At 53.9% G+C, this 16790-nt stretch overlaps 2 protein-coding genes across 3 annotated transcripts; one reads left to right on the forward strand and one right to left on the reverse strand.

Annotated features, from left to right (window-relative positions):
- Positions 1 to 7967: 7967 nt before the first annotated feature.
- NCCRP1 (NCCRP1, F-box associated domain containing) lies at positions 7968 to 12926 on the forward strand. Its single transcript, XM_004060702.5, has 6 exons — positions 7968 to 8350; positions 9071 to 9133; positions 9220 to 9271; positions 10217 to 10312; positions 11388 to 11526; positions 11656 to 12926. The coding sequence occupies exons 1-6, from the start codon at positions 8014 to 8016 to the stop codon at positions 11794 to 11796; spliced, it is 828 nt and encodes a 275-aa protein (XP_004060750.1). The 5' UTR covers positions 7968 to 8013; the 3' UTR covers positions 11797 to 12926.
- Positions 12927 to 13887: 961 nt separating this feature from the next.
- On the reverse strand, positions 13888 to 15890 carry SYCN (syncollin). 2 transcript variants are annotated; one of them, XM_055369340.2, is made up of 3 exons: positions 15814 to 15890; positions 14926 to 15383; positions 13888 to 14059 (listed from the first exon to the last, which is right to left on the reverse strand). In XM_055369340.2, exons 2-3 carry the CDS (start codon positions 15318 to 15320, stop codon positions 14050 to 14052), a joined length of 405 nt encoding a protein of 134 aa, XP_055225315.1. In that variant the 5' UTR covers positions 15321 to 15383; positions 15814 to 15890; the 3' UTR covers positions 13888 to 14049. The 2 variants fall into 2 exon arrangements, with proteins under 2 accessions (XP_055225315.1, XP_055225314.1); XM_055369339.2 differs by having other exon boundaries at positions 14926 to 15890.
- Positions 15891 to 16790: the final 900 nt, after the last annotated feature.

Consider the following 16790-nt stretch of genomic DNA (forward strand, 5'->3'; position numbering starts at 1 on the left):
GATTTCCCAAGAACCCCCTCAAAGAGCTGCCACATTCTCTGTCTGACCTCATCTCCCCTTCATTCTCTTCACCCCACACTGGCCTCCGTGCTCTTCCCCAACCCACCAAACCCCGTCGCACCTCAAGGCCTTTGCACTGACTGTTTCCTCTCCCAGAATGCTCCTCTCCTAGGCCTTTGTGCAGCTAATTCCTTCCCCTTCTTCAGGTTTCTGCTCAAATATCACCTCCACCGAGAAGCCCTCCCTGACCACCCCAACTAGGCAAGGCTTCCACCTGCTCTTCTCTGCCCTGACAGCGCATTCTTCACCTTCAAGGCACTTAGTGCTGTTTGTCAATTAACTAGTTACTTGTTGAATTGTAACTAGTTAATTGACATCCCTTCGCCCACAAGGCTGCAAGCCCCATGGGGACAGGAATGGTGTCTGTTCTTTCACCACATTACACCCCAGTGCACAGGGCTTGGCCACTGAAGGCATCTCATAAACATCTGTTGAAAGAACAGGTGGTAGAAAGCAATGAGAGGCTCCGGACCTTGTTTGCTTTATAAAAATTATATTTTTTATCAGCCTGGGTAACATGGGGAGACCTCCATCTCTACAAAACATTTAAAAATTAACTGGGCATGGTGGTGTGTGCCTTGGTCCCAGCTACTTGGGAGGCTGAGGTGGGAGAATCACTTGAGCCCAGGAGGTTGAGGTTACAGTGAGCTATGGTGGCGCCACTGCACTACAGCCTGGTGACAGAGAGAAACCCTGTCTCAAAAAAAAAAAAAAAAAAAAAAAAAAAAAAAAAAAAAAATTACACTTAGGCTGGATGTAGTGGCTCATACCTGTAATCCCAGCACTTTGGGAGGCCACGGTGGGTGGATCACCTGAGATCAGGAGTTGGAGACCAGCCTGGGCAACATGGTGAAACCTCGTCTCTAGTAAAAATACAAAAAAAATTATTTGGGCGTGGTGTCACATGCCTGTAATCCCAGTTACTGGGGAGGCTGAGGCAGGAGAATGGCTTGAACTTAAGAGGCAGAGGTTGCAGTGAGCCGAGATTGCACCACTGCACTCCAGTCTGGGCAACAGAGTGAGACTGTCTCAAAAATTACACTTAAAAGTGTAATACTTAGGCTGGGCGCGGTGGCTCATGCCTGTAATCCCAGCACTTTGGGAGGCTGAGGTGAGCAGATCACTTGAGGTCAGGAGTTTGAGAACAACCTGGCCAACATGGTGAAACCCCATCTCTAGTAAAAATACAAAAATTAACTGGGTGTGGTGGCAGGTGCCTGTAATTCCAGCTACTCGGGAGGCTGAGGCAGGAGAATCGCTCCAACCCAGGAGGTGGAGGTTGCAGTGAGCCAAGATCGTGCCACTTCACTCCAGTCTGGGTGACAGGGCGAGACTCCATCTCAGGAAAAAAAAAAAAATGTAATACTTAAAAGAAGTAATACACATAAGTGATACCAAATCCAAAAGTTTCAAAGGACATAGAGTACCAAGTCATTGTCCCCACCTTGCCTGTCTCGGCCGCCACCAGATCTCGCCCGCAGAGTCACTTTCTGGAAGAGATCTGACAAATCTTCATTTTATATACATATATATATATATTTATATATATATGTATATTTTCTTCTTCTTTTTCTTCTTCGGCATCCATTTTGAAGCACAAGGCCCACTGTTCCATATCTTGCTCTTCTACTTAATAACTGCCTTGTAGATACTTTCTTATTAGCAACATAGAGAGAATTGGCATACTGTTTTGTTTTGTTTCTTATTGAGGTATAATTTACATACAATAAAATACGCCCATTTTAAATCTACAGTTTGCTGAATTTTGACAAATGTATACACCCATATAATGACAACTGCGATTAAAATGGAACTTTCTCATCAGCCCACAGCATTTACTCTCGTGCCTTTTTGTAGTTAAGTCCCACCAGCCTCGTGAAATTACAGACCTGCTGTATTTGATTCTAGATTAGTTTTGCTTTTTCCAGAACTTTATATAACTGGAATCACATAGTCGGTGCTCTTTTATGTCTGGCTTCTTTCTTTCCTTTTCTTTATTTTTCTTTTGTTTATTTATTTACTTTGAGTCGGAGTTTCACTCTGTCGCCAAGGCGACACTGAGCAGTGGCACAATTTTGGCTCACTGCAACCTCTGCCTCCCGAGTTCAAGTGACTCTCGTGCCTCCCGAGTGGCTGGGATTACAGGCGTGCATCAACGCTTGGCTAATTTTTGTATTATTAGTAGAGACGGGGCTTCACCATGTTGGCCAGACTGGTCTTGAACTCCTGAGCTCAGGTGATTCGCCCGTCTCGGTGTCCCAAAGCGTTGGGATTACAGGCATGATCTGCCGCGCCCGGCTTTCTTTTTCCTTTATGCTCTAAAATCTATCACTGGCCAGGCCTAGTGGCTCACACCTATAATCCCAGCACTTTGGGAAGTCGAGGCAGGAGTATCTCTTGAGCCCGGGAATGTGAGACCAGCCTGGGCAACACAGTGAGACCCCCATCACTACAAAAAATACAAAATTTGTAAAATAAATAAATTTAAAAAATGTATCACTGTATTGCCTGGCTTCTTTCATTCATCACAATGTATTTGAGAGTCATCTGTGTTTTGTATGTACCCATAGATCATTCCTGGGCTGGGCGTGGTGGCTCACACCTGTAATCTAACACTTTGGGAGGCCGAGGCGGGAGGATTGCTTGAGCTCAGGAGTTCGAGACCAGCCTGGGCAACATGAGGAGACTCCCTGTCTCTACAAAAAAATACAAAAATTAGTTGGGCTTGGTGGTGTGTGTTTGTGGTCCCAGTTACTTGGGAGGCTGAAGCAGGAGGATCGTTTGAGCCCAGGAGATGGAGGTTGCATTAAGCCGAGATTGTGCCCCTGGACTTCAGCCTGGGAGACAGAGCCAGACCCTGTCTCAAAAAAAAAAAAAAAAAAATAGGTGATTCTTCTCCTTGCTGAAGCGTGCTCCACTGTGGCCATTCCAGTTTGTTTATGCACCCACCCGTTGCTGGGCACTCGGGTCCCCCTCAGTTTGCAGCTGTTATGAAAAAGTACCGTGACCAGATCTCTGTGTGGACGATGTTTTCATTTCCCTTGGCTAACTACTTCAGAGCAGGGTCACTGTGTCGTAGGTTGTGCGTATGTTTTGTTTTATAACAAATTGTCGGCCGGGTGCAGGAGCTCATGCCTGTAATCCCAACACTTTGGGAGGCCGAGGCGGGTGGATCACAAGATCAGGAGTTCAAGACCAGCCTGGCCAATATGGTGAAACCTCATCTCTACTAAAAATACAAAAAAATTAGCTGGGTGCGGTGGTGCATGCCTGTAATCTCAGCTACTCAGGAGGCTGAGGCAGGAGAATCGCTTGAACCTGGGAGGCGGGAAGTTACAGTGAGCCAAGATCATGCCACTGCAGTCTAGCCTGGGTGACAGAGCAAGACTCTGTCTAAAAAAAAGAAAAGAAATTGTGCAATCCTTTTCCAACGTGGTCATACCACTGCTCGTGCTTTCTGCAATTCGTGATATATGAGACGTGGCTTTGGGGAAGAGGGACTGTGTTAGTCACCCAGGCTTTGACGTATTTGGGAAATAGCCTGTCGGGGCTGAACCCCCATATTAGGGACTTTACCCTCCCCCTGCTGGAGAGAGGGGGACGTTTGGGACTTACTGTTAGAATGCACTTGGAGGCCGGGTGCAGTGTGGTTCACGCCTGTCATCCCAGCACTCTGGGGGGCCGAGGCTGCAGTGAGCTGTGATCAGCATCACTGCACTCCAGCCTGGACAACAGGGAAAGATCCTAACTCAAATAATAATAATAATAATAACAATAATGCACTTGGCTTTGCAGGGCCCAGCTGTGGCCCTAGATCCCTCGGATTGAAGTAAAAGGGTTTCTCATAGATTCTGGGGCCCATCACAATTACTGAAGCCGGCTCCTTGGAAATAAATGCACATTTCTCAGAGGCTCCCTGGGTGAATCTGACAGGACCTGCCCTAAAGTTTGGGAACCACTGAGTTTGGGAAACACAAAAGCCCTGAGATGCAAGAGAACAGGTCCTGGAGGCAGAGACCAGAAACCCAGGACCTTGGATGCTGGCCAAAGAGTTGGGATTTTTCTCCTGAGGGCACTGGGGAGTCATGGAGGGCTTAAGTCGGGGAGTGACGCAGTTCAGGCTTTAGTCCAACCCATGTGGCTGTCATGTGTATGGGTGTGTATGGAACAGATGTGAGCGAGGCACTCAGAAAGGAGATCATGTGAAAACCACAGCCAGGGTAAGGGTAGGCAGGAGGGGATGTCAATCTCTACAGACTCTAGTTTTCTTTATTTTCCTTTATTATTATTTTTTCAATTCTTTTTATTTTTTATTTTTTGAGACAGAATCTCTCTCTGTTGCCCAGGCTGGAGTGCAGTGGTGCCATCTTGACTCACTGCAACCTCCACCTCCCCAGTTCAAGTGATTATCCTCAGTAGCTGGGATTACAGGCATGTACCACCATGCCTGGTTAATTTTTTGTATTTTTAGTAGAGATGGGGTTTCACCATGTTGGCCAGGCTGGTCTCAAACTCCTGACCTCAAGTGATCTGCCCACCTCAGCCTCCCAAAGTTCTGGGATTACAGGTGTGAGCCACCGAGCCCAGCCTATTATTATTGTTTTTTGAGACAAGGTCTCGCTCCATCACCCAGGCTGCAGTGCAGTGGCGGCGCCATCTCAGATCACTACAACCTCCACCTCCCGGGCTCAAACAATCCTCCTGCCTCATCCTCCCAAGTAGCTGGGACTACAGGCATGTGCCACCACGCCTGGCTAACGAGGTCTCACCATGTTGCCCAGGCTGGTATCCAACTCCTAGGCTCAAGTGATCTGCCCGCCTCAGCTTCCCAAAGTGCTGAGATTACAGGCACAAGCCACCGCATCCAGCCACTCTACAGACTCCTGGCTGCCCTTCTGTCCTAGTCTCCTCTGGCTCCCAGGCACTCCCTGCCCTGGATTCTGACCTGGGCACAGCTCTGACTACACTCACCAGACACCCCTCCTTCTCCTCCTCCCCCATGGCGATGACAGGTCTCAGGCAGGGTGGGCGGGCAGCCAGGACAAGGGCGTGGGTTTGTGTGCGTTTGGTGGTGGGGGGAGTGTCTGGTCGTGCGTGTGTTGTGAGCTCTGCCAGTGTTTGCCTGGGAATCTGCTGGGGACTTCCAGGTGCAGTAATTGTTGATCTGCTCCCTCCCCTGGTTTTTCCCCACCCCCTGGGCACTGGTTAATTCCCAACTTTCCAGGGCAGTCACTTCACCTCTCTTGCCTCAGTTCCCTGATCTGTCAATAGAGATACAATTACCAGTTCCCACCTCTGCAGGGTTGTGAGGTTCAAAGAGTCCAAGACTCAATAAATGTAACCATCATCTCCTGCTTGCTTCTCTATGAGCCCATGTTTCTTCCCAGGGGCGATTTGTTTTTTGTTTTGTTTTGTTTTTGAGATGGAGTCTTGCTCTGTTGCCCAGGCTGGAGAGCAGTGGCACGATCTCAGTTCACTGCAACCTCTGCCTCCTGGATTCAAGCGATTCTCCTGCCTCAGCCTCCCGAGTAGCTAGGACTACAGGCACGCACCACCATGCCCAGCTAATTTTTTTTTTTTTTTGTATTTTTTTTTTTTTAGTAGAGATGGGGGTTTCACCATGTTGGCCAGGCTGGTCTTGAACTCCTGACCTCAAGTGATCTGCCCACTTTGGCCTCCCAAAGTGCTAAGATTACAGGTGTGAGCCACTGCGCCTGGCCTGTTTTTGTTTTTTGTTTCTTTGAGACAGGATCTCATTCTGTCACCCAGGCTAAAATGCAGTGATGCGATCTCAGCTCACTGCAACTTTGACCTCCTGGGCTCAAGCGATCCTCCCACCTCAGCCTCCTGAGTAGCTGGGACCACAGGTGTGTTCCACCAAACTGAGATAATTTATTAATTTTTTTGTAGAGATGGGGTCTTGCCATGTTGCCCAGGCTGGTCTCAAGCTCGTGGGTTCAAGTGATCTTCCTGCCTCAGCCTCCCAAAGTGTTAGATTACAGGTGTGAGCCACCACACTCAGCCCTTGGGGGCAATTTGAATCTGTGTCCCTGTGTATGTTCTCTAAGATTCTGTATGCGAGTGTGTCTAACTCGTTGTGTACCAGCTGTGCAACCTTGGGTGAGTTACTAGACCTCTCTGTGCCTAGTTTCTTCATCTGCTAAATGCACATGACTTCCTAGTCATGCTACTTCCTAGGGTGGATGTGGAGACTGAATTAATTGCCTAATTAATTACCTAAGTCCATTGCACCTAATGGACTTAGCGCAATGCCTGGCATGAGGGCAGCCTCAATTACATGATCATTATCACTGGGGTGTGACTTCTGTCCCCCACCCCCTGAGTGTCTGTGAGTGTCTGAGCGTTGGGGCAGGAAGTGCCTGTGAAAGCATGTGGAGTTATCGGACTATATGGGACCCGGCCTGGGAAGGCAGCTTCTGTTTCCTCATCTGTAAAATGGGAATAATAGTGGCACCCCTCACAGGGTTGTTGTATTGGAAAGACCCGTCCCAGAGGGCATCCGCCAGCACACAGCTGCACACACATGTTTGCTGTTACTTTTCCTTTACCTATAAAATGCCAGTCATAGTAGCACCCACCTTGTCCTTTGTAGGAGAATGAAATGAACTTAGAGGCGCTCAGTAGAAAGCACTCACGCCTGTAATCCCAGCGCTTTGGGAGGCCGAGGCAGGTGGATCACTTGAGGTCAGGAGTTTGAGACCAGTCTGATCAAGAGGGTGAAACCTCGTCTCTTCTAAAACTACAAAATTAGCTGGGTGTGGTGGCACATGCCTGTAATCCCAGCTACTCGGGAGGCTGAGGCAGGAGAATCGCTTCAACCCGGGAGGCGGAGGTTGCAGTGAGCTGAGATCGTGCTTCTGCACTTCAGCCTGGGTGACAGAGTGAGACTCCATCAGAGAGAGAGAGAGAGAGAGAAGCAAGCGCTCAGTGCTGAGCTTACCTGGGCCAGGTAGAGGGACGTGGCCACGGGCAGGAAGTGGCTGTGGGAATCTGGCGCTACAGGTTCCTCTGCCACCCCACTTCCTCCACACCTGACCTCCTGTCCCCACCTGTGCCCCATCCCTTGCTCCCACCTCCTCGTGACCTCTGATGGAGGAGGCTTCTGCAGCCCCCCACCCCAGTCCCAGGCAGGGGTGCAGGCCCCCAGAACACCCAGTTGGGATCACTGCTTCCCTCTCACTGCCATCTTTGTGCCTCCCTGAGGTCCCCCATCTCTGAGGCTCCTCATCTCTGGTTTTGGGTGTCTCTCTGCTCTCCTCACCTTGGTTTTCTGGACAGTATGTGTCAGGGCCCCAAGGGGGTGTCCCAGGTGAGGACAGAGAAGGAAGTGGCAGAGGCAGGACCTTCCCTTTGCACCTCAGCTCATCCATCCACTCCCCCTCTGCAGAGTGGGGAGGGGGAGGAGGGGGGTCTTCGTTAATTAGCCTCTTAATCCTGCCATGCTGGATCTTAATGAGGTGCACGGGTCCCATTAGACAGCCCGGAGCCCTGGCATTAGCGCATTTGTCACACGCTCTGTCAGGCTCACGCTGGGTCCTCAGCTGGCCCTGGGAAAATTGGGGCAGCAAGTCTGGGGACCTAAGGAGGGGGCTGGTGCCTGGACTTCTGGGTCTGAAGAAGGAGGGGCTAGCGCCTGGACTCCTGGGTCTGAGGGAGAAGGGACTGGGGGCCTGGATTCCTGGGTCTGAGGGAAGAGGGGCTGGTGCCTGGACTCCTGGGTCTGAGGGAGGAGGGGCTGGGGTCTTGAATTCCTGGGTCTGAGGGAGGAGGGGCTAAGGGCCTGGACTCCTGGGTCTGAGGGAGGAGGGTCCGAGGGACAAGATCCTCCCCCGACACGCCCCTCTCTTAAATGCCATTCAGGGTGCCCTGCCCCTTCCCGCTCCCAGTTAACCCCAGCCCTGCGAAACCGGGACAGTCGCGCAGCCTCGAGGGATGGAGGAGGTGCGTGAGGGACACGCGCTCGGTGGCGGGATGGAAGCCGATGGGCCCGCGAGCCCCCAGGAGCTGCCTCCCTCGCCACGGTCGCCTTCACCGCCGCCGTCGCCGCCACCACTGCCCTCGCCGCCGTCGCTGCCATCGCCCGCAGCCCCGGAGGCCCCCGAGCTCCCCGAGCCGGCGCAGCCGTCCGAGGCTCACGCCCGGCAGCTGCTGCTGGAGGAGTGGGGGCCGCTGAGCGGGGGCCTGGAGCTGCCCCAGCGCCTCACCTGGAAGCTGCTCCTGTTGCGGCGGCCGCTCTACCGCAACCTGCTGCGCTCGCCCAACCCCGAAGGTGCGCAAGGGCCCAGAGCAGCCAGGAGGCACCACCCTGACCGTCTGTCTCTTCCTCTTTCCCTGTTTCCTTATCTCTCTACCTCTTTGTCTCTCTCTGTCTCTGCATTTCTCTGCATCCCTCTGTCTCCTTTTCTGTCATTGTGCCTCTCCATTTTGTGCCTCACCTGTCTCTCTGTCATGTCTCTTACCTACCTCTCTCACACCTCTCCATCTCTCTTTCTTTCTCCTCCTCTTTCTCTCCCCCTCTGCCTATGTTTCTGTCTCTTGAGACGGAGTCTTGCTGTCGCCCAGGCTGGAGTGCAGTGGTGCAATCTCAGCTCACTGCAACCTCCACCTCCCAGGCTCAGGCAATTCTCCTGCCTCAGTCTCCCGAGTAGCTGGGATTACAGGCATGCACCACCATGCCTGGCTAATTTTTGTATTTTTAGTAGAGACAGGGTTTAGTCATGTTGGCCAGGCTTGGCTGGTTTCAAACTCTTGGCCTGTCTCTTTCTCTGGGTTCTTCTCTCTGTCCCTCTGTCTCTGTCTCACCACACCCCACTTACCCCTGGCATTGCCCTCTCCCCAGCCCAGAGCCCTGACTCACTCATCCCTGCTGGGCTTCCCTGACCTGGCACAGATTCCTGCCCTTCCAGTGTATAGCCCTGAGGGTAGGGAGGGGTGAGGCGGTGGAAGATGGAGGGGCTGCCCAGAGGCTCCACTCACCTGTCCATTTCAGGCATCAACATTTATGAGCCAGCACCCCCTACTGGTCCCACCCAGCGACCCCTGGAAACTCTGGGTAAGTGCTTGGAGGGCCAGGTTGCTGAGGGTGGGGAGGGTCCTCCAGCGTTGGAGTGTTCTATACCTTTGCTCCCCAACCTGCAGGCAATTTCCGTGGCTGGTACATTAGAACCGAAAAGCTCCAGCAGAACCAAAGGTGAGTTGCCAGGGCCAGTGTGGCTTACACTCCATTCCCTGCTCCACCCTTCCTCGCTGTGAGACCTGGAGAAACTGACTTGGCCTCTCTGGACCTCCATTTCCTGCTCTGTAAACAGGGTTAGCATAAGAGAGAATGCTTGTAAAACACACAGCATAGGGCCCGGCCAGGTCTGGCTAGCACCAGTCAATAGCAGCTATTATTGGTTTTTGGTTTTTGTTTTTAAGATGAAGTCTCACTCTGTTGCCCAGACCGGAGTGCAGTGACGCAATCTCAGCTCACTGCAACCTCTGCCTCCCAGGTTCAAGCAATTCTCCCGCCTCAGCCTCCTGAGTAGCTAGGATTATAGGTGTGCGCCATCATGCCCAGCTCATTTTGTATTTTTAGTAGAGACGGAGTTTCACCATGTTGGCCAGGCTGGTCTCGAACTCCTGACCTCAAGTGATCTGCCTGCCTCAGCCTCCCAAAGTGCTCAGATTACAGGCATGAGCCACCGCGCCTGGCTATTCTTGTTATTGTTGTAATTATTCTAAGGCTCTTTCCCTGGGAGGGGAAGAGTCACCCCAGGCCCCTGTCCTCCATGAAACAGAGCCTTGCTCCTGCACAGTAGATGAGCTGGTGTGACTTGGAGGCTCAGGGTCACACAGGCCAGGGTTGGGATCCTCGCTCTGCCACATGTTTGCTGCTTGACCTTGGACACGTCTCCATCCTCAGCCTCAGGTTCCTTGTCTGTAGCATGGGGTTCAGGATGCATTGCCCTCAGAGGGGCCCGTGGGAACTGAGAGTGGAAGGTGCTGAGGGATCACCCCACGTGTGGGGACCCAAGCTATCCCTAAGAAAGCGCTAAGACAGGGCTTCCTGCTCCCTGGAGCCAGGCCGACCGGGGAGATCCCTGAGGATCCTGGCAGATCACAGACTCCGCCTCTCCCGGCCCTTCTTTCACAGCTGGACAGTGAAGCAGCAGTGTGTGGACCTTCTGGCCGAGGGCCTGTGGGAGGAGCTGCTGGATGACGAACAACCAGCCATTACGGTCATGGACTGGTTCGTGCCCCTCCCCTGCCAGCCTGACCCCGTGATCACGCAGGGCTGCCCAGAGCATGAGCCTTACTCTGAGCTCCCCTTGCTTTCAGCCCTTCACCAAGACCCTCCTGGTGCTACAGGGTCCCGCCCTGCCCACCTCCCTGGCCCCTTCTGTTTGAGCCTTTCAGATTTTGAAATGTGCCAGGGGGTTACTGAGGCTGATCTTTATTTCTTTTTCTTTTCTTTTTTTTTCTTTTTTCTTTCTTTCTTTTTTTTTTTTTCTGAGACAGCTGACTCTGTCGCCCATGCTGGACTGCAGTGGTGCCATCTCGGCTCACTGCTACCTCTGCCTCGCAGGTTCAAGCGATTCTCCTGCCTCAGCTTCCCAAGTAACTGGGACTACAGGCACGTGCCACCATACCCGGCTAATTTCTGTATTTTTAGTAGAGATGGGGTTTCACCATGTTGCCCAGGCTGGTCTCGAACTCCTGACCTCAAGTGATCTGCCCGCCTTGGCCTCCCAAAGTGCTGGGATTACAGGTGTGAGCCACCGTGCCTAGCCTATTCCTTATTTCTTAAAAGCCTGTCACCTTCTATTCTCAAGACAAATTCCTTCTTATTCCTTAGGAGTCACTTATACATGGCTCCACCAGGAAGCCCTCCCTGATCACCCCTCAGCTGGGTCAGGTGCATTTTCTCCAGTGTCCTGTGCCTCCAATTCCAGCCCCAACCCCTCTGCCTGGGTCCCCAATTCCGACCCCAACCCCTCTGCCTGTGTCCCCAGTTCTGTCCCCAACTCCTCTGCCTGGGTCCCCCCCATCCTGGCCCTGACCCCTCTGCCCGTGCTTCCCATCCCAAACCTGGCCGTTCCTGGCTGTCATGTTTGGTGGCATGCCTGCCTCCCTCACTGGACTGTGAATCCCATGTGGCGGGGTGTGGGGCTGTCTTGGTCACTGCTATGTTGCCAGCACCACCCAGCTCAGGGCTGTGCACGGCATGGGTAGCAGCATGTCTGTTGAATGGGGAATGGGGCCAGGGGCTGGGGCTGGGTAGCTGAGACTGCAGTGACAGCCGAAGGCCTTGACCCCGCCTGCAGGTTCGAGGACAGCCGGCTGGATGTGTGCGTCTACGAGCTGCACGTCTGGCTGCTGGCGGCCGACCGCCGCACGGTCATTGCTCAGCACCATGTGGCCCCCCGAACTTCTGGGAGAGGACCCCCTGGCCGCTGGGTCCAGGTGAGACTCAGCCCCGGGGCCCTCAACCCCAGACGTGTGTTCTTGTCCCAAGACCTCACAGAGGGAGGAGAACAGGTCCGCGGGTCCTCAAAAAGGGCTCCTCCCTAACCCCGGGTGCTGTCACCACAGGTGTCCCACGTATTCCGCCATTATGGTCCCGGTGTGCGCTTTATCCACTTCCTGCACAAGGCCAAGAACCGCATGGAGCCTGGTGGGCTGCGGCGGACACGGGTGACCGACTCCTCCGTGTCTGTGCAGCTCCGGGAGTGACTGGCTGGCTCCTCTGTCCTGACCCCACAGCACCTCCCTGACCTTTAGGAGCCCCAACTCTTAGTTACCTCCTAGGCCTCTTATTTCTCCCTGGCCCTTGGCTTCTCACTTGATGGACAGCTTCACACACCCTTAAGCGGTGGACTCCAGCATTTTCCCAGCACTGTCTGAGCCCCATGAGGGCGGAGCCACTCCTTGTAAATTCAGTGCCTGACAGATGCTCGGGCACAGATGCTCTGTAGATCTCTGTTGAGAGAATGCATAGACACCTGTGCCCAAGGATGCTGAGGGCTGGTCTCTGCTTCTTTGAACTTCACTGAAACTGAATGCTCACTGCTGTGTCACCAGCACCACCCAGCCCAGGGCTGTGAACGGAGTGGGTGGCAGCGAATGTGTATTGAAGGGGGAATGGAGCCATTCACTTCGCTCAGTTCCTGTCCCATTTAACTGCCCCGATCCTTGATCTTCCATTACCTTCACATCCCGGGGTCCTTCTGAACTGACCTTGACCTCTGACCTCTTCACACATCTCCCGTTAGCATCTCCACTTACCTACCTTTTTTTTTTTTTTTTTGAGATGGCATCTCACTCTGTCACCCAGGCTGGAGTGTGGTGACACGATCTCGACTCACTGCAATTTCCACCTCTCAGGTTCAAGTGGTTCTCCTGCCTCAGCCTCTCAAGTAGCTGGGATTACAGGTGCACAGCACCTCGCCCGACTAATTTTTGTATTTTTAGTAGAGACTGGATTTCACCATGTTGGCCAGGCTGGTCTCAAACTCCTGACCTCAAGTGATCTGCCCACCTTGGCTTCCCAAAGTGCTGGGATTGCAGACGTGAGTCACTGCGCCCAGCCATTCCATGTCTCTTAAGTCTCAGAATCTCCCCTAGCTCCCTCCAGGTGTCTGCAGTGGTCGTCCCCTCAAAGCTGTCCCACACCCTCCTCCGAGGACCCTTTGTGTATCTCCTCCAGCTACCGCAGAGCCCACAAACCCAGGCATCTATCAAAGTCCCTCATTCATGAGGGTGGTGGGGACACAGACTGCGACCGGAACAGAAATATGAAAATGTGGATGACAGCGTCCCCCGTGTGTGGAATGTGGGGATTAAAAGCATTTATCAACCTCTAAGTCCTGATCTGATCACTTGCAGATCCTAGCCCTAGCACAGGGCTGGGTCCTAGAAGGCCCCCTGCTGTCCCCTACAGGAACCATGGAGGGAGTCCGGAGGCCCCTGGAGGCCAGAAACGGCTCAAGGAAGAGTGTTTGTTTGTTTGTTTTGAGACAGAGTGCTCCCTCTCTTGCCCAGACTGGAGTGCAGTGGCACGATCTCGGCTCACTGCAACCTCCACCTCCCAGGTTCAAGCGATTTCTGGCTAATGTTTGTGGGGTTTTTTTGTTTGTTTGTTTGTTTGTTTCGTTTTTGAGATGGAGTCTCGCTCTGTCGCCCAGGCTGGAGCGCAGTGGCATGATCTCGGCTCACTGCCAGCTCCGCCTCCAGGTTCACGCCATTCTCCTGCCTCAGCCTCCCGAGTAGCTGGGACTACAGGCACCCGCCACCACACCCGGCTAATTTTTTTGTATTTTTAGTAGAGACGGGGTTTCACCGTGTTAGCCAGGATGGTCTCAATCTCCTGACCTCGTGATCCGCCCGCCTCGGCCTCCCAAAGTGCTGGGATTACAGGCGTGAGCCACCGAGCCCGGCCCTAATGTTTGTATTTTTAGTAGAGACGGGGTTTCACCATGTTTGCCAGGCTGGCCTTGAACTCCTGACCTCAGGTGATCTGCCCACCTCAGGCTCCCAAAGTGCTAGGATTACAGGCCTGAGCCACCACACCAGGGCTAAGGAGGGGCTATTACTGAAAAGGATGGGGCATGTTTCATATTTAACAATCAGCCCGAGGTTCCCCTGCAGTTCACTCACGTGTCCTTCTGTGGGTGCGTGTCTTCGTGCACACCTAAAACCATGTCCGAGTCGATGGCGTGTCCTTATCCATGGCATTGTCCTGGGTATGGGCTGACCCAGGCCCAACCACCCTGCTGTCTCCTCCATCCCACCCGGTCCTTGCATCCCAGGGACAAGCAGATGACAGACGGGGACAACTGCACAAAGGCTGTATTGCAGGGGAGGTGGGAGGGGGCAAGCAGAATGCTCCTCCTCCTGGGTCTTGGGGCCCCGGAGCAGAGCCCAGGGATGGGCTGAGTGAGGGGCTTGGCACTCTGTGGAAGCTGCAGATGAGAGACCAGCAATGCGTCAGCTGCACCTGAAATGTAATCAAGAATTCCTTCCAGGGGCTCTCAGAGACCCAGAGTCTGGTGAGTTCTAGAAGCCTGAGACTGGGTGGGGGCTGGGGAGTCTGGGTCTGAGGCTCCAAGTTCAGGAACCAGGGATCCTAGCCTGGGAGTTTGGAGCTGGGGGCTCCTTGGAGCTCTTGGGGGACAGGAGTGGCTGGGGAGGGTTTGGGAGGGTGTCACCGCTGGATCTAGGTCCCAGGTCTGTGAGTGCAAGGTGGCCTCAGGGACCTCTAGGGTTGGGTCTTGGGGGTGGGCTGTGGGACCGGTTTTAGGGCTGAGGCTGGTTTAGAGGCTCTAGGGGAGTGGAGAGCATGAAGGCTACACACTGGGTGTTCCTATAATTGAGTCTGGGGTCTTGAGGTCTGGGTTCGTTTTGGAGTCTGGGAGCTTTGAGATGTGATGATCTGGGGGGGTGGGGGCTGGCTTTGGTTCTGGGGACTCCAAGGAGAGGGGGTCTAGGAGCTCTCAGTCCCCAGAATTAGCCAGCCCTCTCTGGGAAGTACAGCTGTGGGCGGGTGGGTAGGCGGAAGATTCCAGAAGGTGGAGGGTTGGCTCTGAATCTCAGAGTTGGGGCGGAGATCTCCGTCCCAGGGGCCTGGGCTGCAGGTGGAGTGGGGACCTGGTGCTGGGGGTGAGGAGAAGGAGGACCTGGTTTGGGTGAGGACTCTGAGATGGGGGCCTCCAGGGCTGGTTCTAGGGAGGCCTGGTGCTCCCTGTTCCAGTCGGGAGCTCAGGGGTGTGGAGCAGCCTCGGGGCTTGGGTGGTGGGTGTGGGGGCTTATGCGGAGCTGGGGCCTGGGCCTGGGGTGGGCTCGGAGCTTTGGGCGGCCGGGCACCTGCAGTAGAGCGCGGAGATAGCGTTGGACCAGTCTCCTAAGATGCCCCGGCGGTACTCTTCCAGGCGCGGGTAGGTGCCGGCAGAGAACTTGTGCGTCTTGCCCGCCTTGCCTTGCCGGGACCACACGGTGAGCTCGCAGCGCGGGGCCACCACAAGTGAGGAGGCGGTGTTGGCCCAGTTGGAGGGCAGGTAGGGCAGGTCTGCGCCCGGCTCCAGCGACAGCTCGGCGCCCCCGCAGCAGTTCTCATAGTAGGGGTCGCTCTTGTCATAGAGCTTGGCGCAAGTGCGCGTCCCGTCCGAGTGCTTGAGGTCGGCGGAGGTGGGGCAGGCGCCCTGGGCGCAGGGCACGGCGGCCAGGGCCAGGGCCAGCAGCAGCGGGCGCAGCGGGGACATGGTGACAGTGCCCTGCCGCAGCCCCGCGCGCTTTTATGCGCCCGACCCGTGAGAAGGGACAAGCTGCGAGATAAGGACTCATCGAGGGAAGGGGAGGGCGCCCCTCCCTCAGGAGCCGGGAGACCTGCCTAACCTAGGTCGGAAACCCACAACCCTGAGTACAAGGTGGACGCTGTGTATACAACTTAGCACCTTAAGATGTTAGGTGACCAACAACTTTATAGAGACAATAGACAGAACTTGAGGAGGAGTCATTTGCAACACAGAGGGTGGCATAGGTTAATAGACAGAAATGGGAAGAGCTCTTAAAAATTGACAAGGGGCTTGCTGGTGGCTCACGCCTGTAATCCCAGCACTTTGGGAGGCCTAGACGGGTGGATCGCTTGGGCCCAGGAGTTTGAGACCAGTCTGGGCAACATAGCAAGATCCCATCCCTACTGAAAAATAAAATTAGCTCAGCGTGGTGGCATGGCCTGTAGTCCCATCTACTCACAAAGCAGAGGCGGAAGGATCGCTTGAGCCCGGGAGTTCGAGGCTGCAGTGAGCCGAGATCGTTTCACTGCACTCCAGCCTGGGCAACAAAGACAGGAAAAAAAAAAAAGATAAGGAATGGAACAACCCTTATTCTAAATAAGGAAAGGGGAGGGGGAGGCAGGAGTGGAAGGCTGGGGCCTCCTGGCTGGGCAGGCTCCCTCCCTGGGAGGCAGGACCTTGGGAAAGGAGAAGCTGGAGATAAGGATAGAGGCCCTTGTGGTGGGGGGGGGGGGGGGGGGGGCAGGTAGAGAAGGAGATGGGGAGGAGCCCAACGCCCCACCCCCCACCCCCAACAGGCTCAGACTGGGCAATCTTCCCAACCAAGGCTGGCAATCCAGAATCTGTGAAGTACAAGATAGCAGTATTTGCATAACACGTTAAAAACCTTTTGCAAGACAGTGTACAAAGGCTTGAGGAGATATTTGCAACATTTCAAAAGCATAGCATTGCAAGCTATAATATATAAAGAGTGCACACAGGTTGGGCGCGGTGACTCACGCCTGTAATCACAATACTTTGGGAGACTGAGGCAGGTGGATCATTTGAGGCCAGGAGTTCGAGACCAGCCTGGCCAACATGGTGAAACCCCGTCTCTACTTAAAGTACAAAAATTAGCCAGGCGTGGTGGCACGTGCCTGTAGTCCCAGCTACTCGGGAGGCTGAAGGATGAGAATCACTTGAACCTGGGAGGTGGAGGTTGCAGTGAGCCGAGATCGCGTCAAAAAAAAAGAGTGCATACGAATTGACAAGAAATGCACTCCTCCCTCCCACATGCTAACGACAGGCCTAGGAGAGGGAGAGGGAGGGAACAGCCTGCAACTCCCACCCCAGGAGCCAGGAGACTTTCTTAACTAAGGTTGGAAATCTTCAATCTATAAAACAAATGGTGGACCTTTTGAGCTGTATAAAACTGTAAAAACTGTTATATAGCAAAAA

Source organism: Gorilla gorilla, chromosome 20, assembly GCF_029281585.2.
Source record: "Gorilla gorilla gorilla isolate KB3781 chromosome 20, NHGRI_mGorGor1-v2.1_pri, whole genome shotgun sequence".
NCBI lineage: Eukaryota > Metazoa > Chordata > Mammalia > Primates > Hominidae > Gorilla > Gorilla gorilla.

What these genes read in the sequence shown, in the direction of transcription:
- NCCRP1 (XM_004060702.5), top strand. Translation starts at nt 8,014, where the DNA reads ATGGAGGAGGTGCGTGAGGGACACGCGCTCGGTGGCGGGATGGAAGCC. An exon ending in GCGCTCGCCCAACCCCGAAG is followed by an intron (nt 8,351 to 9,070) that starts GTGCGCAAGGGC and finishes TGTCCATTTCAG; the next exon opens with GCATCAACATTTATGAGCCA. An exon ending in GCCATTACGGTCATGGACTG is followed by an intron (nt 10,313 to 11,387) that starts GTTCGTGCCCCT and finishes CCCCGCCTGCAG; the next exon opens with GTTCGAGGACAGCCGGCTGG.
- SYCN (XM_055369340.2), bottom strand. Translation starts at nt 15,320, where the DNA reads ATGTCCCCGCTGCGCCCGCTGCTGCTGGCCCTGGCCCTGGCCGCCGTG.